We start from the raw sequence: 18,562 nt of genomic DNA on the forward strand, positions 1-18,562 counted from the left end.
TTTGTGTATGTCATATACATACACACTGACACATGTAATGGGCCAGATTCTCATTTCTGCTCCAGCCCCTTTGCACCATTTGGGCAAGGAGGAAGCGTGAGTAAGGTGACATGATAGGGATGAAAAGAGCGTATGGTGACACCAGGCTACATCATATCACTCTTCCACTGGTGTAAGAGCTAACAGGAAGCCTATGCCATTAATCTAAGTCAGAGTAAACTGTGCTAACTCATGTTGGAGACAGGGTCAACCCAGAGAATCAAAGGTCCATATCCTCAAATGTATTTAGGCTCCTAACTTCCATTCATTTCAATGAAAGTTAGGAGCCTGAATAACTTTGAGGATCTGGGCCAAAGAGCCTAACTGGCTCCCAGATGCCCACTCTGCTTTCCCACACCAAGCTGCTCCGGTGTCTCTCTCTATAAGTACTTGCATACACATTCATACGATCTATACACAACAGATTAAAAAGCTTCATTATACCTTATTTTTAAGAACAATAGCAGAAAATGCTGTACCTGCTTTGACAAAGCTCTGACGATCCTGCCATTTCATACACGCACATGCACATGCTTCTGTCTGCTTTAGCTCTCTCCCCTTATCACGGTCAAGGTCCCAAGTTGCAGCATCTATCCTGGACAAGCAGTAGGTATCAACCCTCCTTTTGGAACCCATCCGTTCTACTCCTGGAGTCCCCGCAGGATGATACAAGGCATTCCTTCCCCCCCCCCCCCCCCATCAATCCTGCGATACTACATTGACATGAAATGCTATGCATGTTATCTGAGGTCTCTGCCAGAGGTAGGTACAATTCATCTCCCCAGTCAGATAGGGACTGATCATGTTGCCAAGGGAGCATTTCAAGCCCTTCTTTGCTCAGGACTGAGCATCTAGGTATGCTTCATTTCAATGCAAGGAGCCCTACCACAATGCTAATAAATGGAGACCCCCGGCAATTATTAAAGAGTGTTTACTATTCACTCTTACTGTGCCTACCATCTTGATTCTTGGCATTTACATTTGGTAATTCATACCATCCATTTCAATCACCCTGCCCTGCAATCCCTTCACCTTTCACAGGCTAAGTGGGACAGGCCGAGCCAGTGTTTGGATAGAAGTCCTCCCAAGAACAACTAGATACTGCAAGAAACGATGCGGGTGGCATTCAACTCTGAGTCATCATGGCCATGCCTAGTGCTGCACATAGTGCCATATTACCAAATTAGATGTAAATGCAGGACCCAGAGCAGTGTTGAGGCAATAGGGTGCAGGGAACAATTTACTCCATTAATTTATCCTTTTTTATCTCAGAAGATTGTGATTTCCTCCAATTTTTTCATTATTCTAAATTATTCCACCAACTAATTTGTTTTCATCATACTATGGATTGTAAACAGCTGAGCACTGGATACTCAAGCTATGTTGGTTAGCTCTGCCTTGTCCTAGAAATCACAAGGTATTGTGTCTCTGAGCAGATCAGCAGAAGCCTCTGAGCAGAAAGAGGGCTTGAAAAGAGCTGGGCTATTGAATCTCTCAGGGAGTAGCAGCAGAATTTAGTGAAAGCCTAGTAGCAAGATTAGGGGATTTGGGAAAACTACATCTTTTTCTTTCTGGTCTTGCCCAAAGCACTGCACTGTTAAGCACAATAACAGGTTACTGTAGGTTGCAGTATTAGTTGGGGGCTGCTTTTAAATGTAATTGTCTCATATTCACACAAGTGATTGTACATTGACAGCCCACACTACCAAAGATGAAGCCATATACCCACATAGTGCCTGATCCAAAGGCCCTTGAAGTCAATGGAGTCCATTAACTTCAGTGGGCTTTAAATCAGTCCTTTAACTCTTGATGGACCAAGTTTTTTTGAACGTGGTCCCTCTCTATTTCTGAGAGGTGACATGACTTGCCCTAGATCACACAGCAGACCAGTGAAAGAACCCAGGTCTCCTGACTCCCACCCCAGTGCTCTATCCACTAAATCACTGCTTTTCATGCTTATCCTGCAGACCAGAGGGGATTTCTGGGGACAACCGTGGTAGGGAAAGCACAACTATAGTATCTAGAGACTAGTGGGAGCCAGTGAAGCCAGGCAGCAGTCCAAGGCTACACCTTGCATCCTTCAATGCTGTGCAGCTCTCAAGTGATCTGCAGGTTAAGAAATGGAACACCCAGTCTTTCTCACTGGGAAGCGTTCCCCTCCTCCCGCACCTCCAAGCAAGAATTCCTTGGAATCACAATGGGTTGACAAGTGTAGAATTATCCCTCCCCTAGGCAGAAGAATGGGGCCATTGGCCACAAACCTTGGCAGTACCCTGGAGTACGCATGCATGGGTCTCATTGCAAGATAGGGGCCTCAGTTTGTAAAGGAGTTTTGGGATCCTTGGTGTTATACAAGCATAAAACCAATAGCATTAAACATCTTTTATACCATAAAAAGTAAGCTTAGAAATTCATAGGCTGTGCTGGTTAAATAAGAGGAGACTTTGGCTCAGTGTGTGTATATACACATATAAATATATATGTATTAAAATGCTTTATACAGAGCCAGCAACCTTTTTTCCTCAGGAGCTATTCTGGAAGATCTGACTTGTCTAATTTTGTTCTAGATTCATATTGGACCCTAAACTGTACTCCAAAGGCCAAAAGAAATCACAAAGGCTTGCAGTTCCTGTTATTGATTTAAAGCTCTTGTAGTTTTATCTATTGAACTCTGAGAGCTAGATCATAATAAAGTGGCCTAATAGAACAAAGGGAACAGTCCAAGTGCAACTGAAGCAGAAGTTTAAAACAAACCAGTAAACTACATATCAAGGCTGTCTTTTTATGAAAAAGATGCGTGTTACAAGGATAAAAAAAATTGCAAACAAACCAACCCACCCAACCCTCAAAGGAACTACTCATTGAAGAGAAAATCTCTAATAATTTATTGACCTTCAGTTTCACATTGTGAAAAAAAAAAATGCAGTTTTACAAAACCTTAAAATATAGTAGCAAACAGAGACAGAACATAGACATTTTCCTTCTTCACTTGTACAGTTTTCTTTTAGTATGTGAACCACATCTTCAATACTCAGGGAAGGGGCATTATTCAGCTCTAATCACTCTTATTAGACAGGTGTCAGGCCTAGAGAAAAGGGTCTACACAATTATACCAGAAGTGGAAGGCTGTCCTTTGTTATAAGTTTCTACAGCAACCAGCCCACAAAATAAGAAGAACCTTCCCGTCCTATGCCAAGGTTTTTGTGTGCACTCTGCTGTGAATTGCATTTGCTTCAAAGTGTGGGATGTTTTGCACGACTGGAATGGTCAAGTAGTAAGCCAGAATTCCCACATCAATTCAAAGAGCAGAAGCCCAGAATATTCCCTGCAGGGCCTGAGGCCCACCCTGACTTCAGTTTCCTTCAGCCTACACATAGGAATTAATCAAGCAGTTGAAAGCACACCACAACTTTGAAAACAGCTGCAGAAAATTCATCCCACTTTCGGAAGTTACATGGTATTATAAAACAGATTTTTGTCAGAGGCTAAATAGCAATGTATGGTGCAGCTTCAAGACAGAACTATATCCCTTCATTCAATGAAGAAAACAGAGGGCTTGATCAGATATATCTTTAGTCAAATGAGTAGTCCCATTGGGCACAACACTTCAGTTCCTTGTTACTTGTGTAACCACATACACCTGTGCGAAGAGGATGTAAAACGTGACAATTTGGATTTGGGAACATTTTACACCCACATTGCACAGGTGTGAATGACTACCCCACATACAAGGCAGTGGAGAATCCAGCCCATTTATTTTATTGGGGCAACTCGGGCTTATAGAAAGGTGCTTTACCTAAGAAGCATGACTATTGTTTAAAGCCATGTAGAAGAAGGGGATTGATTTTTAAATTTCTTTGTTATTATTTCAACAGTTCAACCTAACCTAGTGGAACTATAACTGTAACTCGTTTACTATATAGTTGTGGAGTCCTGTTCATGTCAAACCAGGGGTCACCCTAAAAATTCTTCCCTTGTGAGAAAAATTTAAGGGTGATCACTGTAAACGTTTTCAGATGGTAAGCTTAAAGAGCACAGTGACTTCATCATCGAGAGAAATGCAAACATCAAATTACTTTTTTTTTTTTGCATGCATGCAACTAAAAATCCTTTACTTATACCACAGCAGAATACTACAACCATGTTGTTGACCACACTGTTATTAAGTTGGGCTCAAAAGACTTATGAAAAACACAACACGTGCTTCACAATGAAATCTGGCAAGGTAAGCACCTTTGAAACAGAAGTAAAGAAATGAAGTTAAGATTGGGTTCATACCCGACTCAAGACTAGACTGAGCAAATAAAATGGGTATTTTTTTTTAATCTTTTGGTTTATCATGATCATATCTGACATTTCTCAATACCAAAATGTCTGAAGACTCACCTGGCTGTGTGAAGATAAAAGATGCAGCAGAGATTAAGGATTATTTTTAAGTTCTAGTTCTGCAATTTTTCATGCTTCATTGTAACAACTGTGCCATGCCTTTTGGGTCTTTGACACCATGGCACTCATTCATCCCACTTCTATGCAGACAGAGGAGCCAATTCTGTCAGTGCAAGTTGTTGGTTTTTTGTTTTGTTTTTTAACTAGTTCACTACTAATCTATTTTGTTTTTGTGAGTCAGCCAGACTCCATTCATCAGGTAAATGTCCCATAGTCTAAACTCATAAATAAATAAATAATTTTTTTGGCCAATGCCTTTCTCGGGGCTCTGTACACAGAAACCATACCACAGCATCTTCTAGGTAACTGAGAGGCTGCACAAAGAGAAAGCTGTAAATGGTTTTGGCTAGTTCCAGATTCGAAATTCAAAGGCATGAGCAGGCCAATGAAATGGAGCAGGGACACTATCTACAGGATACACCACATCTAACCTGAGGAGTTGGTGGCCTGAGAAAGTGACCTCCATGGCTTCTTCCTTTAGTATGTGTGTAATTTAAGATCCTGCCTTGTAATCCTTCCATTTCTGACTGAGGAAGCCATCCCCTCACTCCCTCCCACCTCCAACTATTACTCAACAGTTTTCTTTTTTGTGTGCAGCAGAGCAAGTCAGAGACCACAAAATGTGCAAAACAAACAACAAATCACACAAATCCTTACAACATGAAGACATCTGCAGGCATCGTTTCAGCATGCAAGCACTGAACAATAAATAGCTACATCTACAAGTAACATAACAGGCATGGGACAGTTTAAGTCACCTATAAATACAGGGAGGAAGGGAAATCAAACATTTGGGGGAAATTATTTCTTTTTAGTTCCCCACTATTGTAAAAACCTTTTATTTATTTTTTTAATTGTGCTGTTCCTTATCCAATGAAAGGTCACTCACTGCAGATAGGAAACCACAAAGTGGTAATCTAATGGATTCTTCAGACACTGCCTATAAACAAGTTAATTCCTGTAGCAGTACTCTGCAGTGACACAGCTGTATCTTCATTCACAGCGACATCTCACTGTTTCAGACCTGGCCTGCTTCCCCGGCAGCAGGTGCTGATGCTTCAAACTGTCACAGTGAGAGGTGACAACCATTTCAAATTTCACGCACACACAATGGAGTCCATGAAAATCAAGAGTTGTAGGTTGCACAAGTATGGAAAGTTCTGTACTTCTTTTGTTTTTCCTTTTCCCCATCCCCTCCCTTTGAAGGTCTGATTAATGCCGACATTAATCCACAATTACTAGTACAAGGAATCAGACCATAAGTTCATTCTTTCATATTTAAACCATGTGCTGATGCACCAAAGACAGTTTTTTCCTCCCATTCCTTCATGTCCAGGTTAGATAATTTACAAGGTGCAGATATTTTTCTTCAAACTCAAAGACTCTGAACGATTTTTCTTCATTAAAACCCATTTCTCCATAGCTGAGATTCCAAGTCTCTTCTCCAAATAATAGAGCAAACTAAACAAAAAAGGAGGGGGAGAAGAAAAGATTTAGAGGATTCTCGTGAGACAATATACAATAAGGTTTTCATTAGATGTCAAAAAAAAACTAAAAGCCTTTTACTTGTCTCTGTGTAATAACTAATCACTGATAGTAAATAAACCAATCACACCACTTAGGTCAGATTTTGCCTCCTTCACTTGCCTGGCCTTACTCTGCAAGCAGCCCCAGAGACTCCAATAGGGACTAGCCACAGAGTAGAGTTGTACTTCTGTGTGAATCTGACCCTTATAAAATAAAAGGTTAAATAGCATGTGGTCGATAGTGCTATTTTTGCTGGATTTTACACCACACGGCTTTTCCTGTTCTCAACAAATGGGATGGGGATATGCTTAAAAAAAAAAAAAAAAAAAAAAAAAAAATGAAAACAACCACCTCATGCAACTTCTCTCTTCCAGAAAAGCCTCACAAATTATTAGGGCAACCAGTTTATTCTACTCATGGGCCACGTCAAACTAGATCAGAGTGATTTTGAAGAAAGAGCTGTGAGGGAGCCGGAGGGTGCGGGTTCTCCTCTGTTCACCACAGAGAACTCTAAATTGAATTTATTCACCATAGAGAAAGTGGACATATTAATCCCCTTATTTAAAACTTCTCTGCTATTCATTATGGCAGAAATCTGTCTCGCTTCTTTTCACATGACAATGCACCATGCCTCAACAACTCCACACTGGCGTCTTTTCCAGGAGTTGATTATTCAGAAAAAAATATAGCCTTTGGATGCTGAGATTTGGCTACCATATTTAATTATGAAGCCTATGTTAAGTGCAAGTTTCCAAACCAGACACCAGTCTCATATTTACAGTAGCTTTAGACAGCACAGCTAGAATTTAGGGTGCACATGCACAGTAACTCTACTCAAGTCAATGCAGTTAATCTGAATGAACACACATATGTGCAGGAGAGCAGAATGTAGCCCTATATTGTCAGTGCCGCAATGCCTAAGAACAGCAGGGTATACTCACAGCCTTAGCCTGAAATCTCTTTGCCTTTGAGGGTTTAAGACAGACCCTTTTCATTATTTTCAATGTAATTTTTTATTGCTGATTAGTGTCGCCTAGACATTCTTCAGACTAATGTGTCATCTTTTCCCTTCTTGAAAGGTATATCTCAACACTGAAGCCAAAATAATGTTTCCTATCATGGGATGATTAACCAAAAAAAAACCAACAAAATTTAATCTTGCAAGGGGAAAATAAAACAAAGCTACTCAAAAGAGCAAAGTTTGAAGGAAGAAACAAAGCAGACTAAAATCTTCCTAAGCTGTGGCAGGCTGGGGCCACACAACACCATGAAAACAGAGGGTAATCAGAAGTAATTTCCTTTTTGTCCCTCCCACCCACTGACAGAACAGTGGGAGTCAGTAAAAATCTACTGGCTGGATGAGCATGCCACACTAGAGAGGTTTCAGTTTACGGTTGCATTCATCCAGTTATCTTACAGGCTAGTGAGGCTAAAGTAATGGCCTTTAACAGGATATTGCAAAGCAAACGAAAGCCTTAAGTGCCATTATATTTGGACTACTATTTTTCAGGAAAAAAAACCTCTGTTTTATGTGCTGTAAATTTTAGAACAATGAAGTCAATCTTAGGAGAATAAAAGTCAATATTTTTCTTGGCACAGATCCTGAGTCTGGGCATTCATTACTACTGTTCTGATAACACTGAGCCCTGCTGAAATGAGTAATAGAAACTGGCTGAATGGTATGGATTTAAAGATGTGTTCCCAGCTTTCCGGCTAGCAAGGAAGTAGTCTCAAAGAAGCCTATTTGCTCAGTTTGAGTTATCGGAAGTGTGCAATTAATCTCAGACACCCAGGATATAATCAACCTCCAATGTTTGCAAATGTTGGATGGAATCCAAGACTCTGTTTTTCTAAGACTAAGTTGTGGGGGGGAGATGGAAAAGTTACAGGTGGTTATTCAACTTAAAAAGACCAAAGTGTCATTGGAAACATGACCTCACTACATTTCCTACTGGATTTCAGCTCTGAGTTGCTATTCTGCAGTGGCCCAAAAATGCACTACTTACTTAGTCAAAATTCCAATTCAGCTCAAGGGGAAATGGCAAGATGAGGCCTCAGCACACCACTGGGTGAAAAAATTCCCCAATGATCCCCAGATTATTAGATTTATCCTGTTACAAGGACAATCAGGTGTCCTGCTATTTATTGCAGGAGCCAGCCAGCCATCTCCTTGTAGTCCAGTTGCCAATAAAATCCTGTCAACGTGACCCGTCTGAAGAGCAAGATACTATGAAGTCTATAAAAGCAGACTGGTATCATTATCTTTCTGGAGGTATCTACTTTGATCTGGAGGTTCTAGGTTACTGCAAAAGTTACTGCAGAGCTGATTTAATTATTTTAAACTGTTTTTCCTTCAATAGTTTTTCGCAACCTGGCTGGTTTTATGGTTGCATTATGCAGTATTCAAATCCCTTAAGAAATTACTCGGAGGGCATGGCTCATTTAGGCAACATAGCATGCTTCTGAGGGTTAAACATGCCATCGGAATGTGTTTGTAGCCATGCTGCTGCATTGCAGTCTCTCAGAAAAAACTGAGAAACACACACTGAAGCACAGTATTCGTAAGTTTTAATGCAAAATAACTCACGTAAGAACTCTAGAAAATATCCGAGGCTTAGCTTAAGTGATGCCATTCAGGAAAAGATGGGGGGAAATAATGAAAAATCAGATTTAGTTTGAGACAATGCTTAGCAAGTTAACTCTGTTTTGTGGTGCTGATATAAACTGACATTCATATTTTGGGCTGCTCAGATATTTTAGTGGTTTTCCAAATGAAGAAGAAACAAAAAGTAGAAAATCCTTCTTTAGCAGAGCCACATAACCAGAAAAACAAGCAAGGCCAAATTTAGACTTGCCTGTAAGAAGTTGCATGTGGTGTGAGTTTGGCCCATTATGCCTAACTATAAATGGAGGTTGCATTTGCTTTGGAACACTGCCAAGTAATTATTTGAACCACAGGATTACTGGTATATCTGAGTGACATTATATACAGTCAGACACATAAACACAACTTTCCTTTGAAAAACAAGCATTTTAAAAGTATATTTAATGGGCCAAATTCAACCTTGGCATAAGCAGGTGCAATTCCATTGACTTCAGCTGTTGCAGAAGGGTGGACTTGGCCCAGTGTGTTTGTGCAATACCTTATATAGCCACTGGTAACAATGCAGCTGCAGCAAGATTGTTCACACAGAGCGCTGTCCAGTTAAACTAGTCACCACACTGCTGCAGCTCATGATTAGAGGGTTAACAGAAGTCTTTTTAGGTCCTCATGTTGATTGACCAGTTCTGTGTAGTTAAGGAAACATCACCTCTCCCTAGCAGGTTAATGATTTATAACTGAATTTGTAATAATTAAACCATATTTTCCCATCAGCATCACATCTAGTGGAAATTACATATTCAACATCTAAACTGAGAGGCAAAGTGATCAATCCGGTGAAGAGAGTATGGTGCTGGGAGCCAAGCAATCTGGTTTCCATTCCTGGCTCGGTCACTAATATGATGCATGACCTTGGACAAGTCACTTAACAGCTGTGTGCTTCAGTTTTCCTTACTGTAAAATACAAATATGTACTTACCCTCCTTTGAGATCTACGGATGTAAAGAACAGTGAGTGCTAAGTACTATTATATTTGTATTCATAGGTATAACTTCTTACCTGACAAGTTGCAATCACAACATACACACAGTTATGAGGGGAGGTGTTTCCATGTGCTGACAAATGCTGTGGGAATTAGTGAATAGGGCACTGTGGTTATGCTGTTCCATACATCTAATGTGGGATCATAGCAGTCCAATGTTTTGCATCTTTGAATCCCAAAATAGCCTCCAACTACATACAGTTTGTTTCCGGATGCTACTGCATGGCAGCTCATTCGCTTAGCTGTCACATCTCCCACCTTAGTCCACTGGTATGTTTCACTGTTGAATTTATAAGCGGAGCATGCTGAGAATTCAGTATCTCCACCCATAATAAAAATCTGGTTACCCAAAACAGCTGCAGCTGTGTAGCGCCAGGGCTGGGGGCAGGTGACTGGTACTGTCCATCTGTTTTCACATTGATCATAACATTGAACTTTGGGCAGCTTGTCATGGCTAACACTGGTGCCACCAAAAGCAAATAGCTTAAGCTTTGCACTAACTACAGCTGCATTGCTTACTCCTTCTCGCAGTGGTGCAACCATTGTCCATTTGTTGGTCACAGGGTCATACTGTTCTACTTGCTTTAAGGATACTGAAGGGGAAGCTGGAAGGCAACCAGTTGCTGCAGTGTGTCCTCCTACTACATACAAACAGTGTTTGAGTTCAGCAGAACCATGCCCAAACCTAGCTACCAGCATGGGGGCAGCCTTTGACCACTCCTCATGAAGAGTGTCATACACCCAAACATCTTTGGAGACTCCGTTTTCTGATCCCCGGCCTCCAGTGATATACACTTTGCAGCCAATAGCACAAGCACTGAACTCTTTCCGTGGACTTGGGATGTCAGCCTTTGGAATGATCTCTTTTGCCTTTTGGTCCACCAGATACAGCTTGTCACACATAAAGGTTTGGCCCCCCAGAAGAAACAGCGCATGGCCAGTTTTACGAGGTCTGGCACACAAACTGGTGACCACACCATCATTCTGTAAGATCTTTAGCTTGCATCTTATTGCTTCTTCTACTATATCTTTGCTTTTCCTTTGCTTAGTGATAAGTTCTTCCATGGCTACATTCTCCATAAGGTAGATGGCTGGCAAGAGAGCCAGTCTCACAGTTTGCAATAGTTCAGGGAGATAACAGTGGCGCTTATTCAGATCATAGTTAACCCAGTTAATAGCTGACTCATATACTAATCTTTCATCTTCAGTTTCTAATTCTTCACTGGAAAGGAGCTGCACAACCATGTCTTTTGGCAGCTGGAGAAAATCTTCACTTTTACTGATTGTTTGGAAGTTGCTAAGACACATCGTCCAAGAGAGTTCATAAAGCTTGGTGCACTGGTGAGCATCTGACAGCAGCAGCATACCAAGGCAGTTGATGGGATGAAGGTTCTTCTCCAGAAACTCTGCGCAAGCATCTCTGATATCCTGGAATTCTAACATGTCTCCAGCCTCTAGCAGGGACTCTGCATTCTCTTCATTGATGATAACCCTGGAGGAGTACGCATAGTCCAGCAGAAGTTCTAAGACTTCTGGATGAATAGAATTATGAAAATTGACTTCACTAGCCTGGCTCTCTTTAAGTCCACCACTGAACATTGCTTCAAAGTAGCGACTACATGCAGCTAGGACAGCTCTATGGCAAGGGAATGACCTGTTCCCAGCATGGAGAAGTACATCTGTAAAAAGCCGTTGTTGGCGTAGAAGATTCAGGTGAGTAAGGACGCTATCAGCATATGATGATTTGTGGAATAAGTATATGTTTATAGAGCCAGTGCTGGCTCTAGACTTGCGATTCTCATGCATGCTGACTGACATTTTCTGCCACACCTAAAAATAAACAAAAATTAAATAAGATTAAGGGTTCTCATGACAAATGTTTATGACATACTTCTTGTAATTAAAAAAAATTATATGCATCCCTGATAATCATTGGAAACAGGAAGCCTGTTCTGAGCCTATTATAGACATGAGAGGACAAAGAATTATACCTACTTCAGTATATGTTTATTTTTTTCCCTGATGAGTTTCTTAAATGACATGCCCCACTATTATTGCCCAAGAGCAGGTTTATCTTGGGAAACCTGATCTCCAACTTTCATGACAATATTAGGCAAGGAAGACAGAGGAAAAATAAAGACCTAGAGCTGATTTTCTCACTCCTCCCCAGTGTAGTGCAGCTGATTCATCACATACCCACACTCAAACACACTTGAAACATTCTCCTGCTTTGAATCATAGTAGGAAGAGCTACCAGACAGAATACCTTATGGAATGTAAAAAGACTGCATGGGAGAACAAGAATGTACTCATTCCATTTTGATGATTTCTTTTGATATAATGGTTCCATATCTAACAGCAGGAAGTGGGAAAGATAAGACAGAGACAGATAACATTGCAAGGATATTGTTACATGACCAAAGCTTTATTACAATATCATGGCTAAATATTATAGAAATCTACATCTTGTTTATCTCCAGTGGTCGTCTGCTACTGAGTGACGGTATGTGCTTAAAGTCTTGGCATGGTAAATTGTACTGACTGCTATTCTGCAGTCCCCCTGAGTTAGGCTCTCAGAGATCAAGAGTCTGCAGTTGTTGGTTTGGGGGTGGGAGGAAAGAATATTCTACATTGCTACCCCTGTCCTTTCAAAACCAGCGCTGTTTTGCTCTCATTTTAAGCAAGTTATAAGTGACCTTGGAAGGATTCAGCTGCCTTCCATGGTCTCTTCCAACCATTTGCAAGTTTATGTATTTCGTATGGGCCAATCTTCTGGGTTAAGTAAGACAAGTGGTTGGCCCTAAATTAAGCTGAACTGATGTATGATATGGTCTTTTGAGTTGGAACTTAATTTCCTAATGATTATCATCAGGATTTTAAAGAAGAAACAACATGGGAAATACATAGTGTTTGGTCTTTATCAGGCCTGATCCAAAGCCAACTAAAATCTATAGGAATCTTTTCAGTTACTTCAGTAAGGTTTAGATCAAGCCCTTTACAGTGTGACTGAAAACATGAGCTGTGCACAGCACTTTGGACCAATGTTTTAGGTTAACTGCAGTAACTATAGCCAAGTATGCTATTAAAATACATGCAACTACTTTTACATGGTAAGTATAATTGCATTACCCATAAAATATAATTGCATTACCTGACAAATAATCATCATTCAGAGGACATTCAAGGGTCACATACACTAATCCAGGACTAAATTTACCCATTTATCCTATTGCCAAAAGGTTAAACTGAACATGTGCCTCAATTTCAGCTTTGTGTGGCTACAGAATTACACATAGGATCATGGCTCTGGGTATTAGTTCATCAACAGTTTAGATGCAAAAGTGGGAAGATCAACCCTCATTTGGCAAACATTGTGGAGCCAGATTTCAAAACCTTTACAGGGATTTTGTAATTCCATAAGTTGTTATGATCAGGGCTGGCTCCAGGCACCAGCCTGGCAAGCAGGTGCTTGGGGCAGCCGCTCCAGAGAGGGGCGGCACATCCAGGTATTCGGCGGCAATTCGGCGGACAGTCCCTCACTCCCGCTCGGAGCGAAGACCCTCCTGCCGAATTGCCGCCGCAAATCGTGACTTTTTTTTTTTTTTTTGGGCTGCTTGGGGCGGCCAAAACCCTGGAGCCGGCCCTGGTTATGATTCAATACACAACATTCTGTATGTTTTTCTGGATTGGTCTGTCTCACATTTAGGGCCCAATCCTGCAAGAGGCAGAGTGCCTCCTGTGGGGTGTGGAGCAACCTCAGCTTCCAATCTCTGAAGTCAGTGGGAGATGCAGCACTCAACATCCCCAGGCAGCATTTAGCATTTTATAGGATTAGGTCCTTAGGTGCCCATCCTAACACGAGCTACACATGGACAGATCCCGGCACTCTTGGGCATCCCCAGTTAAGTCAATGGAGGACCAAACAGACACAGGGATCCCCTGCCCCTCCCGGTGGTATTCACTGCAGGATGGAGTTATTTGCATCCGAGACTATGTATCCCGCTGTGTACTGCTGCAATACTAAGCATGCCAACAGCACTCAGCACTAAATAATAATTAAAAAAAAAAAAAAAAAGTTAACACACTGCAAATACAGGCGTGTTCTGATCCAGAGTGGTGCTGTGAGTTCTCATGATTTGTGGCTGCACAGAACCATGCAGGATCAAGTCCTGAACACAAAATAAAAGAGCTAAGGAACTAGAGTTATCCCCATGTTTGAGAATGGTGAACTACAGACCATATGCAGAGAGGTGGGACAGAAGTAGGAAAGTGCAAATCACTGCATGTTGCCCAAGCCCACCCACAGGCCTAGAAAGAAATACTGATTTCAGCTGCAAAAAAAAAAAAAAAAAAAATGATAAAAGCCACTGTGAGACTTTGTTGGGATAGGGAGTTTAGGGTTTCACCTCATTTCTGTTTTGCACACAGCAATATCCTAAAAGACAAGATCTGATCTTTCAGTGACCAAAGCCATTTTTATTAATTACTTGCAGTATTCATAATGTTCCTCTTTAGCAAACTGTAACAAAAGCATTACCTGTATCATTCTAAAGTTGCCTCTCTATTTAGAAGAATTCAAGGTGTGGCAAGTCACATTTTAGTAAGCTAAACATATTTCCTCAAAAAGAACAAAGATACATATTTGTACATCTTCCCCCTCAAGTCCCACACTAGTTTTTGAGTTGTTCTATAGTCAATATGTACAGACAAAGTACCATTAAAAAAAGATTTCTTATAATTTACTAGCAAAATAGTGTTTTTGTGAATAAGTCTGGTTTGCAATTGTTGAAAATGCAATTTGGGCCAAAATGTTAATAAGTATATTTAAAGCTATAAAACTATTCAAACAGACATCTTTGATTTCTCTAGTTGTTGCTTCAAATTATGCAAGCCTCAAACATTTCAGCAGAGGTAATTCACAGAGTCACTGAGCAGGTGTTCATCTTGAATAAAATGTGTCAACTCCCTTCAGGGAATTTTTCCTTAGAAACAATAACATTTGAATGTAAAGGACAAATGGTCAGTAAAATACAAATATATATTTATCATGAATCACTAATGAAATAGACATTGAAGCAAGGGATTGATTTATGATGTACTTCAACAAGCTACTTGTCACAGCAACCTCAAATCTGGTAGTACACAATGTTCAACAACCTCTTGCCCTCCTTCTTAACAGCTTTAGGTTCTGAAGGTCTCAGCTCAGTCAAATAAAAAATTAAGTGTTTTCAGTTATTTGCACATTATGTACAAGATACAACTTCCTATTAGACCACTATAATCTCATCGTTTCTCCAGTGAGATACCTGGGGGGAGGAGGGGAAATCACTGCTGCTCAACTACCATTGCATGAATTGATCCTTTTTTCAGTTGCTAAGTTTGCAGTGATGCCCAACCCCTTTCTAACATTCCTCAATATAACCCATTGCACAGAAGTTACATGAAGTGTAAAACAGGACATCACTTATTATGCATTAATTTTTTGTACAGTTCCTGGTTTTTTTGTTGTTGGTTTTTTTTTTTTTTTTTGCCAAATGCAGACCATTTCAAAATGATTGTGTGATAGTACATACCTATGTACCCACGTGCCTATATGCTCCCCCTTCAATGTAGTATCTGAACACCTCCCCAGTATTTCAAATCAGAAATAGTATCTGTTTCTTCCCAACCTGCAGAAGAAATAACTTAATTAGTTTATACAGACTTCTGTTTTATCTGTGTAAATGAGCATTGTATTGGTTGTGTATGAAAAACTTCCTAAAAGAAAGAATAGAAGAAATGGGTTTTGCCTTTGATTCTGAAAGTGGTAAAAGTCCATTGTCATTCTAATTCTGGTTACTCAGCCTTATTAAAAAGTCAACTGACATTTCTTATGTGTATTTTCCAAAATAGTCATTTGAAAAATTTGAAAAGGCAACTACAAGAAGTCAATATTTAAGGTTGGTATCTAGCATTACCAGAAGCAAGTGTTTCTATTTGCCAAAGACAGACACATACCACAAATGAATAACGGTTAGTGCAAATATCTATCCACCAGTGTTGCATTTTCCTTCAAAAGGTTGCAATGGGCACATGTTTCTGTTAGTCTTAAAGGTGCCACAAGACCCTCTGTTGCTTTTTACAGATTCAGACTAACACGGCTACCCCTCTGATAATGGGCACATGGTGCACAAACAGCGGGACCTGCTTTCAGGAGTGAACACAGGATGCTTACTAATGCAGAGAATCTACCAGTTGGGTGGTCTGATGTGACCATCAAGCCCACACAGTCGTTCAATATTCAATTAGAGATCAATAGACAGACTCAGTTCATATGTATAGTAAAAAAAGCTATGAGGCAGCTGAAAATGCGCCCTGGCAGTGAGATGAAAATACCTCCCAACTTAACAGCCTCAGTGCAGGACTGCTTCATTTTGCAATACAAGCAACCAGAGCGCCAGCTGATCTATGCATGGAACAAGTTGCACCAAGTCTGCTAAGCTCGGAGAGTTTTCCGCTCCCTGCCAAGGCACCTTTTCAGCCACCCGCAAGGCTGTCTGTGGCAACGGGTCCCTCGCCCTGCTCGCTTCGCTTTGGGGTGAGAGTCAGAGCGATCCCTGCGAAGGGAGAGAGGCAGGCTAGCACGCAGCCCTCTCCTCCCACAGCCTCCCTCTTCCCGGGGTTGGGGACGCAGAAACGCGTCCTGCCATGAGCGCACCACCAGCAGGGAGGGAAGAGCTGCTGCTTCCTTCCCCGAGTGCTGCCCGAACACCCGCCCGTCGGTCCTCCCGCCTGCGGACAGCAGCCCCCCGCCAGCCCGCCCGGCCCCCCGCAACAGGTCCGCGCGCAGGAACTTACAGCCGCGGCGCCGGGCTCCCTCCTGCCTCACGGCCGCCGCCGCTCAGGACAGGCGAGAGGCTGCGGGAGCCTGTCCCGCCCCTTCCCCGGCGGCCAGCAGCCTCCAGCTCGCTCTTCCTCCCTTCTCCTGCCGGGCCGCGCCGCGCCGGGGGCTGCGGTGCCTCCCTCCTCTAGCCCAGGCTGGGGACTGGAGACCCGCGGGCAGCCGCACTCGGGCCGGGCGAACGCTTGCGCGGAGTGGAGGCGGAGGCGCTGCTGCTGCAGGAGGCGGCCGCTCGCCGGCTGCTGCGATTTGCGGTGCGGGGAAGCGGGTATATGGGCTGCGGCCGGGAGGGTGGGGGGCACATATGCAAAGAGGCTGAGTGACACACGGGGGGAGGGCCGGGGGAGGACGCGAGTTAACGGAGCCGCGGGGAGGCTGCAAGCGATGCTGTCACATGGGCCAGCGGCCAGCGGGGGGAGGGACACAAAGGGAAGAGGCGCCGCGGCATGGATGAGGCACCTCGCCCAGCCCGGGCCACAGGAGGAGCCGCAGGACATGTGCGCCCAATGTCCCCAGCGCAGAGCCGAGCCCACCGTCCTCCTTCCCACATCCTCTGCAGCCGGGTGGATCCCAGTGCACTTAGCAAGGGCCACACCCCTCATCTCCCCTGGACAGGTCTGCTAGACACAGGCTCCACTCCAGCCTCCTCAGACAACGAGGAGCCAAAGCTCTGGGACCGAGCTCGGTGCAGGCCGTCTCCATTGCCTGGCACACCGCAGGGCCACGCCCGCCACCGGAGAGCTCGGGGCTCCGCACCAAAGGAATGAGACAGCGTCGATCTGCATAATGCTACAGACGGTAGCAGATGAGATGTGCTATGAGGTGTATTTTAAGAGATGAGCTACATGGGATGGACTCAGATATATGTTACAGGGTGCACGGGGAGACCACGCTGAGAAAAACCCATCATAGACCTGACCGCATAGGAAAAGGCTTAACCTGTGTTTGCAGAAATAATAAGGCATGTCATAGAGCTTTTTAACTTTGTGCAGAAATTCCCCAGCCTAATGCAATGCAAGGGAACAGGGTGAATCAATCACACGTGGGAAGCCTTAGGAAGCGGAAAGCGAGGTAGGACTGTTTGTCTTTAAACGCGATGATAAAGCTAGTTCAGTGAGCTGGGAGCAGAACAAAGCAGCTGTGGGCAACTCCATCTGCAGCCCGCTAGGATCCTCCTCCCTGAAAGAAAAGCAGCCTCTGCGCTTGAAACATCTGCTGCTAACCTGGGAACACTACAGCACGATCTCGGTCTGAGCTATGTGAGAGCGGCAGCGGCCAGTTTCTACTGCTAGCAAATGCGTCTCCCTCCACCCCCTCCACGTGTTTCCCAACCAATAGCCAGCAGCGCATGATTCAAAGCAAACAACAGTGCTGGGGTTCCTTCTATCTGCTGAGATAAAACACTCGGTTGTGATTGCATTTTCATTAAGCCTTTTTAGTTTTATCGCTTAAAGCTTATACAATAAAGTAATTCAGCAGCGCAAACTTAGGCCTGACTTTAATTATTTGCTAATTAGCAAAGTGGAAAAAACTAATTGGCAAGAAGGCTGATTTTAAAAATAAACATCTAAGCATACAATAATATTATATAAAGACATTGAGCAGTTCACTACATCTTAGTAGAGAAGAAATCTGATACTGTCATAAAGTTCTTCAAACTTGCTACCAAAATATGTAAGGAGATTGGGGGGGCGGTTTTTTGTTGTTTGTTTTTATTTAATGGTCTCTAATAGCTACAGGAAGAAAATGGAAATGACTTTAAGCTCTCTGAATAGGTCAGTTTGGGAAGTTCATTCTTTCTTCACAAGGAAAGAAATGTCATCTGAAGTTATGATATAAACAGGCCAGAGGCCAATTCATAATACCCGTTTCCTTTTTCATGTACATGTCTGGATTCAAAATACTCCATAGAATACAGATATGCACACAATCAATTCACAGCAGGAGCACATCATGAGGAATTCTAGGAAGCCTAGGGGCATGCATAAGGAAATAGAAAATGGTGCAGTGGTGAGCAAATGAAAGG

At 42.5% G+C, this 18,562-nt stretch overlaps 1 protein-coding gene across 2 annotated transcripts; it reads right to left on the minus strand.

Moving 5' to 3' along the window:
- Window positions 1–2,900: 2,900 nt before the first annotated feature.
- ENC1 (ectodermal-neural cortex 1) lies at window positions 2,901–16,813 on the minus strand. Of its 2 annotated transcripts, XM_054032334.1 has the most exons (4): window positions 16,494–16,813; window positions 15,230–15,325; window positions 9,674–11,486; window positions 2,901–5,946 (listed from the first exon to the last, which is right to left on the minus strand). In XM_054032334.1, the coding sequence occupies exon 3, from the start codon at window positions 11,472–11,474 to the stop codon at window positions 9,705–9,707; it is 1,770 nt and encodes a 589-aa protein (XP_053888309.1). In that variant the 5' UTR covers window positions 11,475–11,486; window positions 15,230–15,325; window positions 16,494–16,813; the 3' UTR covers window positions 2,901–5,946; window positions 9,674–9,704. The 2 variants fall into 2 exon arrangements, with proteins under 2 accessions (XP_053888309.1, XP_053888310.1); XM_054032335.1 differs by lacking the exon at window positions 15,230–15,325.
- Between the last annotated feature and the right edge of the window lie 1,749 nt (window positions 16,814–18,562).

Source organism: Malaclemys terrapin, chromosome 6 (genome assembly GCF_027887155.1).
Source record: "Malaclemys terrapin pileata isolate rMalTer1 chromosome 6, rMalTer1.hap1, whole genome shotgun sequence".
In the NCBI taxonomy this organism is placed as follows: domain Eukaryota; kingdom Metazoa; phylum Chordata; order Testudines; family Emydidae; genus Malaclemys; species Malaclemys terrapin.

Excerpts from the sequence above, each read along its gene's own strand:
- ENC1 (XM_054032335.1), bottom strand. The coding sequence starts at position 11,474 with ATGTCAGTCAGCATGCATGAGAATCGCAAGTCTAGAGCCAGCACTGGC.